This window comes from Achroia grisella, unplaced genomic scaffold (assembly GCF_030625045.1).
Source record: "Achroia grisella isolate CSIRO2021 unplaced genomic scaffold, CSIRO_AGI_Agris_v1 utg308, whole genome shotgun sequence".
NCBI lineage: Eukaryota > Metazoa > Arthropoda > Insecta > Lepidoptera > Pyralidae > Achroia > Achroia grisella.
Genome location: NW_026712791.1, coordinates 995,120 through 1,007,101, shown reverse-complemented (window position 1 = coordinate 1,007,101; position 11,982 = coordinate 995,120). Strand labels below are relative to the sequence as shown.

At 30.0% G+C, this 11,982-nt stretch overlaps 1 protein-coding gene across 1 annotated transcript; it reads left to right on the top strand.

The window, feature by feature from the left end:
* Positions 1–2,811: 2,811 nt before the first annotated feature.
* LOC131843412 (pancreatic lipase-related protein 2-like) lies at positions 2,812–11,721 on the top strand (the record flags this gene model as incomplete). Its single annotated transcript, XM_059192047.1, has 6 exons — positions 2,812–2,848; positions 2,997–3,183; positions 3,550–3,944; positions 4,209–4,545; positions 5,067–5,112; positions 11,710–11,721. Coding segments are annotated over exons 1-6 (1,014 nt in total), but the record flags the coding sequence as incomplete, so codon positions are not given.
* Positions 11,722–11,982: the final 261 nt, after the last annotated feature.

Sequence of the window (11,982 nt, the reverse complement as noted above, 5' to 3'; positions counted from 1 at the left end):
TCTAAGTGGCGTAAAATATATCTCATAACACGTACGGATTTATATATATATTTACATAAAACACAGTGCGTTCGTCCTGATTTTCGGAATTCGGTTGAATATATTGTACAGAGATGGTACACTAAGTAAGTAACATCTCGACGTAGATCCATAAATTAAAATTAATTTCCAGTATTAAAAAGACAGTGATCCGAATAGAGGTATCGTATAAGCGTTTGATAAATATGCCATTAACATTCCATGGTTTAGTAGTTGAGTGGGGAGCAGCCGCTATCTATCTTCTTTATTGGGATTAGGATATTAAACAACATAGATTAAAAAAAGACTTAAAAAGTTTTTTAAAGTATAGTTACTTTTGTGAGACCTACAAGAATTTTGTTTTTTTATGACTGTGTAATGTAAACGTCTGTTTTAGACCTTAGAGTTTAAAGTTCAGGTATTAGTAGATTTTTTATAAAGACTTTATAGAGAATTATTGAGAGAAGTTTGATCGTATTATAATACCTAAATCTTGAGAGCTGGAAAAAAGCGGATACAATAATTAAAACTTTTAAATAACCCTTCAATGCTGAATAACATTAAATATTCCAACAAAATATATGATTATTTACAAATTTATTATATACAAAATATTGAAGAATTTTATACAACACCATTGAAGTTACGTCCATCGCAGTCAAATATATGGACGGACTGTTTTCTTTTTAACAGCAGTAGTAAAAAAATAATTGAAACTTTATAAATTATCTTTATTTAACTACACCGCTCTCAGTAGGGAGTCTTTCTATATAACGCATTATTCTTGTAACGACAACAATGGACAAGAAGGGAGTGATAAATAAAATATAACTTTTATTACTTTAATTATAAACCTTATTGCTTACAAAATAAATCCGATAAAGTGCTCTGATATATTCTTTCAATACTTTGTTGTGGGTACTGATCGTAAACATTTTCCAATAACATCGCAGGGTGATTTATTCATCTATTCAGATGGCTTTAGACCCTAAACGGTGTATCATAAAAAAGCAGAAAATATATAAAGCACTGTTTGATCTACTAGTTGAGGACAACGGTATTTTTTAGAATTTTATTAATTTGTATTACGTAAAACTTATTCAGTAAACTTCAGTGATGATGGTGCCTTAAATACTACCTAATTTACTATACGTAGACTTTAAAAAGTCTTCTGCATGGATACCTACCAGTCTCACTTGTTTCAACCGTCAGTCAACTTACTTTGTAAGTTATGTTTAGGTTATAGGCTCATAGTACGCTAAGAAATGACAGACCGTAGTCTTCTGAAATGGTAACGCAATGATGTCTGTAATGCTGTTCATGTACATCTATAGTTGATGGTTACCGCTTACTATTGGGTTATCAGCTCTAATTAGATATTCCAATTACATTAAAAAAGAAAAAATAAACATTATTTTAATACAATAACAAATCAGTTTTTTATTTTCATCAAATACCTCTAACTACCTATATTTTTAACATTTTTGTACAAATAAATTAATAATAATAAATTAACAGTAATAGTAGTTTGAATTATTTATAAAATCATTCAATATAGGAGGACAGCGTTAGTGCTTATTCGTGTCACTCTGGACCACTCCCAGAAGGAGTGCCGTACGGTTCAACGGAAAGCGGCCGGAGGCTTTATTCCACTGGTGATTAGCTTCAACTCTTCTAGTGATTGTGAACATCGATCGTGAAAGCTGCGCTAGCACACTGTCAGAAAATTGTTCATTGCTCACTCATTGATTTTTCACAAGGTGATCGATTCAGTATAATTGATTCAGTCTGATCAAGAAGCATTTTTAAGAAAAGGATTGCTGCCTTTAATAGAAAAAAATCTTTATGGAAATATTTTCGCTATCAGCTTTTAACTAATCACAATTTCTACTTCTAGATATATCTATTAATTATGAAGTATTATTAAAATATATGTGATAATACTCACATTTGACTGAGCTCGGAGTCTGTCGCAATTCTTTTTACTGATATATAGACTAAATAATTTAAATATATTGGCTGTTTCTTGTAAAGACGGGATATTCAATTTATTCATTTAATTAAAAAAAATATATGGTAATTAATAGCACGCCCATAGTAGGCGAATAACAGCATAATTATCTAATAATCGACTCGTAAACTTGAAAGTTCGAATAGCACAAATTCGCAAGTGTGCTAGTAGCATTAAATACATCAATTTGATTCATAAATAAGCTTGATTGATTTGAGGCTCTTGTTAAATAAGTACATCAGTATCGTTCAGAGAAAGGCAAAGAAAGTGATTTTATAATGAACCTAGAATGGCGACTAAAAAGGAACGATAATGACTTTACTTGGCTTTTCTTTGATGTCACTTCAGTAGAAGCGATATGTTTTTTAAGTAAATGTTATTGATTGTGTAGTTTAATATATATATATAGCAAAATATGACTTCAGGTACGTGGTAAGGACTTTCTTTTTAACCAGAAATCTTTTTATGGCCGAGGTAGATTTTGTAAAATGCAAAAATGGTTGTGGCGTTACTAATGTACTTATATAGGGGAATGTTGCGAGCTAGGTGGGGTTAGAACTTAAAGTGAGAAGAAAATTGAAAAAAACTCATACTCTTAGACAGATTTTTTTTAAATGTGTGTATTTTACACGATAATCCCATTATTAGAGTAATTTATTACAAATATTGGAAACTAGATATCATTGAATTATCAAGAAATGTGTTTCTTCGATAGGCTTTGATAGTGACTACAAATGTTTTGTTTTGAAATACATAAATTAATCTGTCCGTCAATTTGCGCCATGAAGGTCGTCATAGTTCTCGCGGCAAGCATAGCATGTTGGTGATCATATAAATAAATATCTTTGTATATACTAAATCTGATATATTTTATTGTTGTTAAATTTAAAAATATAATTATTCATTACATTGTTTATTACTATGTTATGTGGTTATTACAATGAAGTCAAACAATGATTGTTCCAAGTGTGTGCTGGCAATGAAGTCCTGTCGGTTCCTGGTGATAACAGCCACTACATAGAGGGTGAGAGCCGCTTCATCTGGATGCCGGATGGGGACGGCGTACCTCTCTTGGTTGACCTTGAAGAGTCATTTGATGAGGAATTGTTGAACACACGTTACGGTGCCAATAATGAGTATTGGCTTTATACCAGGTACGTATACATATTATGACAAATTAATCTGTTATTTTAAGAAATTATATATACCTATTTTGGATGTATATATTCTTGAAAATTATTAAGAGACTAAAATGGAAACAAAGTATCTCTCCTCTCCTTATTTTCTTTTTAAGTAGGGGTTTCAACCCTTTAATATACTGCTATAATACAACATAAGCGCCTATGATACAATATTCTTTATTTCCTTTAATTTCAAAAATTATATTCATTACGATAAATGTTAAGAAGAAGGAATTATCTCTAAAAGACATCTCTTTCAATCAATCGCAGTATTACTGCGTGGTATAGGTAGTGTTAGTGAGATCATTATAGTGCAAATAATATTTTTATTTTTTCTAGAAAGAACCCGAACATTTCTCAACTCATTGTAAAAGGTAATGCAAACTCTGCTTGGAACTCCAATTATGCTAGTGGCAGACCTTTAAAAGTCCTTGTCCATGGATGGCAAAATAATGGAAACTCTTCTATGAATACTCTTATCAAATCTGCTTTTCTTGAAGAGCAAGACGCGAATGTCATTGTGGTAGATTGGCATGCTTTCGCTAGTTCAAACTATTTGACTGCCGCTGAAGGAGTGCCTGAAATTGGAGAGTATCTTGGAAATTTTCTCATCTGGCTTATAAATACTGCCGGCGGAAATTGGGATAATGTACATCTGGTAGGATTCAGCTTGGGTGCTCACGTTGTGGGTAATGCAGGCCGACAGGTTGACGGACGGGCGGCTCGTGTAACTGGTTAGTATTTACAAGAATATAAAAAATCGTTCACCTTATGTGAGAAAACTTAAATACAAAAAATACGTTTATTGTTTCAATCGAAACGCCACACAATCAATACGCGAGTATTACTATCCCATATTTTATGGTAAATAAGTTATCTGGTTTACAAAGTACTTTTTATGAAATAACAATGGAATCTTTTTTGAATGGGATTGGTTTTTTGTTCGCATTCGAGATGTTGAATTTTCCAATATAGAGTATATCAAATTTATTTCCTAGGTTTAGATCCAGCCGGTCCTAAATGGCATGGAAATAGCAAAGCGTTGAACAAACAATCTGGACAATATGTTGAAGCCATTCATACTGATGGAGGCGTTTTTGGTATATTGGAACCTATAGCACACGCTGATTTTTATCCCAACGGTGGAAAGAATCCCCAGCCTGGCTGCTGTCTGATGTCTACTTGCTCTCATAGTCGCGCATATGAACTGTTTGCGTCTAGTGTGCTTAATAATTCTTTTAAAGGTAGAGGATGCAAGGACCTCGACCAGGCAAAGAGTGTGAAGTGTAACGGTAGTATTTTCAGCATGGGAAATGGTATCATCTCTAAGAGAGGGTGAGATTTATACATGTTTTTAAATTTTTAATAAGTCTACATATTACTACTACTACTATATATATTCTGATAAAAGTCTAGATATTATACAACGAAATATTGACTTTAATTACTTACCAGTTTAACTATGTTCAAAAACATTAAAAAAATTTCTTTTTGTTTCTGTATCTAGATAATTAGCTATATTTTCCTATCAGATTTGCTATAACATGTATATATATATATCTTTATATATATATATATATCTTTTTTATATTTAATCCAATACAATTTCGTATCGTTATTCCGTTACGAAATTACCTGAATGACCATAGAATGGCGTCCAAACCAATTCTGTCTGAATAGTCTTGAGTTTTTGAAAAAAGCCGTTGAATTACTACCACTTATAATATTGAGATAATGTCAACTAGTTTTCCAGGTTTGATGTTTCTATAGTTTTCTCTAAAGATGAGACTGATTAGTTTTTTATCTAATAATATTAATTTACACATATATTATATTTGCTATTGCATGTTTTTCAGATTCGGCATCTTTGGACTCAAAACTGGTTCGTCATATCCGTTTTTCAACTCTACCGCTCATACTGTGATTCATGTAAAACATTTTAGTCACATATACACATCAGTTTTTTTATATAGTATTTTTAATTCTATGGTTCAATTTTAGTTGAGAAGAACTGGCGAGAAACTTGACTGTTTTTTAAAGTAAATCTGTGAATATAATTTACTTTCTGGATGTATACGTATGTTGTTAATTTATAACGCTATGCCCTTATGTTATTTAAGTACTCATTTAGTGCAGGGATGAGCAACACGCAGCCTGTTTAACATGTTCTTGCGACCCGCCAAGCATTTATATAATTGAATTAAATTTTTTGTATATATCCCATCAATATACTGTTATAAAATTAATTAGAATAATATAGTAGTACATACTAAACTGAAACAATTTTTTGTGACGAGTCACTCATATACACTCATAAGAGTACTAACTAATCTACGACTTGTTCAAACATGCAATATGAATATTTGCACGATCTATGTGCAAACATTCATATTGTATGTTTGAACATGCAATATGAATATAATATTATAAATAATTTTTTGTACATTATTAATAGGTAACTGCCCATCTTACAATTAAAAAAAATATTCTTTGATTACAAAGGTTGCTCACCCATGGTTTAATGAGTTTTTTGCTTTGTGAATTTTATTAAAAGTTATTAAATCAAGAGTGAAAAACAGTTCCTCGTTTGAAAAAATATATATATCTGATAAATAATTATATACAATTAAATAAAAATACAATTTCAACTACACCCCTTTGTTCCTAATATTTCTATCACAAAAGAATTCTTGTTTATTATTTTTTTTCACGAAATTTTTAATATGTAATTATGTGATTAATTATAATTAAATTATTAGATAATTTAAATTTAATATTATACGCATGAATAGATTATAATAAAATGGAAAGCTGATTAAGCACTGTTATCAAAAATTATTAATTTGAAAAATTAAATAAATAACAAAAATGGATAAATAGCAATGAGAGATATTCGCACCTTTAAAACAGAGATTATTTGCAGTTCTCGTTGTGTCTAGAAGATTATGTATTCTACTTGTTAAAAATACGTTTTTGTTTCATAATATATATACTAAATATAAAATAGGTTATATGTATTTATACAGTTATATTGATGAATGTTTAAATATAACTTTTCTCTTTTATTGCATAATGTAATAAAAGAAAAAGTTATATTTAGCAATAGCCAATAAAAGTATATCTATCTGTCTATTATTTGAATTCTTGCAGTATTTTGTTCTTTTTTTAAATGAACAAAACAACACAAAAAAGGGTGAGGAATTTGCTGGTCATTGGAGATTACGTCAAGTCGACCCCTAAATAATGAATGTAAAAGTGTTTCATCGTTTTGTCAAAGACCTTGTCCTATGTTTCATATACGTACATAACATGTAACAAGAGACGACATCAATGGGACGATATTAAACTATTTTCTAATAAACTGTGTCCGCCAGATACATGTTGTCAACACGTGTACCGTTCATTTGCAGTCCTGCAAATGCGATCTTTGAATGACTGTATATATCTATCTTTGTATTGTCTTAATAATATTTATATTTTCATTCCAAATTGTGTTGCTAATTCAGTTTGTCTCTGAGAAATGATAAAGAATAAGTAGGTTATTGATTATTTTTTTAATTAACTGGATCATTATCAAAGTCATTTCGAATTGTTATCTACTCTTACTTACCTAAGATGTATTTTGCAAGCGATAATAAAAATATAATATGGTAATATATAAGTAGGTATCTAAGAAAGTTCAGTGAACGACAGTTTGCTCGTAAATAACACTTTAAAGTGATAGCATTATGATCTTGAAAATTAAAACAATAATTTTCATTGTATAATATATGTTATATATAATAATAAAAATGGAACTGATCGCTGTCTATGGACGATATATGAGAAACTAGACCTTATATGAGGGTTCTTATCGATGTACATGTAATAGAAATCAAAACTATGATTATTATATTTTTTGCCTGTTCGCGTATAAACGTAAATCTCGCTCGCTAATCTCAGAAACGCTTGTCACAATATATTGTGGTATGCGTCATTTAATAATTTATTTTTATTTAATACAGATTACATCCACATGTGTTATTAAACAACTTACAAACTAAGTTAGTAAATTGTAATATATGGAGATATGCTCTCACTTCATATTGTATCTACGAGTATGCCCACGTCCAGAAGCACTGGGTCCGCAGTGCAACGATATCCAATGCTTCTGTAGCGAACAATCTGACATATTTGCAATAGTTGTTAGGAAGCGGTTTGCTATTCATTTTGTATAATTTATATTTATTATATTATTATATTTCGGTTTACAATCGAAAATGTTGTACAAAGTCGCGGGCATAGCTAGTTTTAAAATACGGTTAACATAAGTACAGTTATACGGGTGGTAATATTACACGGCTCGATAATCTCGCTTCATAACTGTCACCTTTTAACCCAGTTCACAATTAAACATCTCGAGATGATAGCAACATTATTAACAATTGAAATAATAACTTTATACTCACAGTCCAGTAAAAATCCCTCACGTATCACAACATGTTTTATATTTTCAGTAAAAGATTATTCGATATTAATAAATAATTGATTAAAATTTTAACAATAACAACACATTTAGATATTTTTAGACAAGAAACACAACTTTTTTATTTTTTAGGAATGGCAACACTCGATGAATGGCAATGTATGATGCACCTGTCTGCGCTACGGTATACGCTGGTGGTGCACCAGTGACGATGGTGAGGTCAGTTAGCTGATCGCGACAAAGTAGTATAGTTTAGTGGTATATCTATACTAATATTGTAAAGTTGAAGATTTTGTTTGTTATATTAAACACACTAATCTTAACAACTATTAGTTCGAATTGAAATACTTTATTAGTATTGAATAGTCAGTCCATTTACAGAGGAAGTCTATAGGTATAGCCTATAAGCAATAGGGACGAAGGTAGAAAGTATTGAAAAAAAAACGGAAATATTTATTTCTTTTGAGAGGTTTTCTCTTTTATTTGATGGAAACGAACTCGGGTCAATTAATAGCTATATATATATAATATAATTACCATTTTCAGTAGGTCTGAGAATCGACAACTATCTATTTTTCATACATCTAAGTGATAAGGGGTTGTCCACCTAACATATATTTCATGGATGAAATTTTTATTTTTAATATATTTGCATATAAAAATACATAAAACCCTAAATTTTAACCCTTCTACCATAAATCCCTATTTTTTAATAACGATTTTAATTCATATGGCAATACACCGTTTGTGGGGTCAGCTAGTATAATTATATAATATGTACTGATAAATGGAAGGTCAATGAAGACATTTATTATAATTATCGTAGGCCTAAAAATTCTGCATATTTAAAAAGATATAATAATTTATAACAAATTTACACAACTGAGATAAAGCGCAGATTGAAGCTGGAATGGAATAATCTAATTATAGAGTTCATTATCAATTTGTTATTGTTATGTCTAATTAATTTGTTTTTCTTATTTCAGTATCAAGGTTTATTGTAATATGCATACATGTTTTAAACTTTGAAATACTACGTATTTATCAATACAGAGAAATCAACACTTTTAGAGATAATTAATTTGCACAGGAAATTGAAATCATTTACGACTACAAGTTTACAGGGGTTTAAACCTTGAATAACATTATATCATATTACAATTACATATTTGCCTCTGTTTATTTATTCAATTAACACCAAACATGTTTATATTTTAAAACTATTATACTTAACTCTACACACTAGTTAACTAAATAAAGACAGGAACATTCTTATTTTATTTATTATAGAAGGCAAGGTTTCTGTGTGCACGTCAGCATCTTGGACCTTACACTAGTTGTCTTGGAGTCAAAGGATCTTGAAAGAGAGTGTACAAAACATGACCCTGTGAATATATAATATATACCTTTTTCGATATACAACCGTGAACATACTGGTTCCGTGTTCATAATAATAACAATATTAATAAGTAAGCTAGCTAAACAGAGCTTTTATTGTGTATACTTTCTAGATAACTGAAGGAAATATTTGATTACATTATTTTTTATCACACATAAATACATACATAATATACCTTAAGGCCACCGTTGCCTCAAGCTTTGTGAAATTATGATTATTAGTTATTATAAAATTGTTATTAGTTAGGTCAATATAAAATTGACTTATTTTTGACAAAATTAGTAAATACCTGTAATTATTTTAATTATGAAAAAACAAAACCTATGTTAGGTTTAGTATTTTCATAATCAAAATACCTAATCTACGTATATAAAAATTTAAAACACAAAAATATAGCTTAGTAGGGATCTTTAGTTTTTATGTATCTTTCACATTTGAACTTACTTACTTGGCGTCAGGATAACAATCACTAGGCCTCGATACTCTCAAAATCTAATTTAAAAAACTTCATTCTAAAGTCAATTAACAATATTTTAAATGTGACATAATAATGTCAGACGGTTATTACTTATTTATTATGTTTATATAAATTAAATCTAAGTAATGATAATATAAATTATGCAACTTTATTAATTACTTAATAATTTTTTAACACAATTTGTTGTAGCCATGTTTTAATTACAACAAAAAATGAAAATAAAAACACATCCGGGTACTGATAAAAGAATTATTATGAGGTTTTCTTTTTATACTACTTTTATACTGAATCAATTTTATACACCTACTGTGTTATATTCCATATTTTTTATAAATAATAAGTGTGACTTCAGATGCCAAGGTAATGTCAAATAGCTCACAGACTATCTGTCTATACATACGAGTTAAAAAAAATCGGAGCGCAAGTTGAGAGATAGTATGGCCATGAAATCAGGTCAGTTATCTCATCGTAGCGAATTCATCAGAAATTAACCATGTTTCAGGGGTGATCACATGGTGCTTCTTCTTCTTTGTCGATACCTCAAGGCTGAGGGTTGTGACCACTAGGAATGCTTCTTACAACCAAATCTCTCCAGGCTTGTATCCTGTGCTAAGTGGACCGCCAACGGCATGTTTCGCTTGACGGCATCTCGAATGAAATGAATCCATCAGATAGGTGCTCTAACGCTTCCCCTTTTTCCCTTCACGTGATCTACTATTATATATTCTCGTGGCTCTTATAATACTTATTTAAACAGGATGAAGTCGACGTTGTACTTACAAGTTATCTTACCCCTGTCTAACTTATTTAGCATACGCCAAGAAACTTTCTTTGTAATTGTAATTTGTATTTGTATTAGACGGCCACGGAGGTTTAGCATTTTCGTCTGCTAGTCGCGGGTTTCGATTCCTTGCGCGGTACAAACATTTGTATTCATGAGTATGATGTTTGTATCTGTTTGGGTGTTTCCTAACTATATTCTGAGTAAAAAAAGTATCTAAGTATGTATATATAGTATCCATAACACAGCTCTGCTTAGCTTAAAACTTGATAGCTTTGTGTTTATTGTCTGTCGGTAATAAAGGATATTATTATTATTACCGTTGATGGCCAGAGCAGATAGATATGAAAATGAAATTACAGTGAACGGAGGCGTGGCATCTTAGTCCTTTAAAATGGGAGCGCTATGGGATTCCATAGAAATCGGGTTCGTTATTTCACTCTGTAGAAACTAACGAATAGATAAGACCTTGATATTTTTAGGAAGATGAGCTGCAGTAATATAGGAAGAGGACTTTAGTAAGGTCGGTTACTCGTCGTGAAATTGGTTGTGTTTTTATAACGTGTCTCTTTACTACTTAAATGGTAAGAACATGAATAGTCAATCAAGTGTTGTCATTGAAATGACGAGACAGTCAAAATAATAAGACGGGAGAGGTCAAACTCAGAAAAGGAATTATTTATGTCAGATGAATTGAAAATCTACTTGCTCATCTACATACGTATAATAATTTACAAATATAATTTACCTTTGTAACTTGTGTTCGATTTATGAATAAATAAAATTAAAATTTCCTTTTATTCATCATATGTTGTAACAAAACATCAAGTGGTGAAAATATGGCATTATAGCTATATTTTCTTAGCTGTATTTCAAATAAACTACTTCGATTTAAAATAAATGATTAAATTTAATATTTAACGGAGAATCAACTATCGCTTAAGGTTAAAGATTTTCTGTTTGCATATCCTTATAGGTATACAATATACATGTATATACTATATATAATATATATACTATATATTTTGATATGTTTATTATTTAAACTTAAGCAAATCACGAAATCTTACCATGTTTCATTAATTTTTATTGAATGTCGAGGATTCAACAAACAATAAATTTTTATTAATTAATTTTTAATGAATAAAGAACTTTTAGTTGATAACTGAATAAAAATAAATATTTATTTAAATAATACATTTCGCTACAGATAGATATTGTAATAATAACCATTTTATGTTTTAGATTTATCATCATCAACATTCTCATACCATCATCATTAACATTTCCATATCATCAGCATCAAAACCACCAACATCTTCATTGTTTGTTATTTTGTTTACAAAACAAAACATCGTCATCGTTGTTTTGTTTTGTTCTTTTATTTTTATTTTATATTGTTTTTGTTTGTCATTGTTATTCTTTTATCTTCTCTTGTATTCATAATAATATCATATTTATAGAATATATATGTTACACCTAACAAAATCATAAGTTTATAAATCCATATCAACTCTGCAGAAGCGAGCGTAAACCACAGGCGCAAACGCTGAAGCATAAAGATTACAAAAACAAAATCTCATATTTAAAAAAAAATTGTTAACCAGGACATTGTTCTACTCGCACTGTATCAGGTCGAGTCGAGGCGG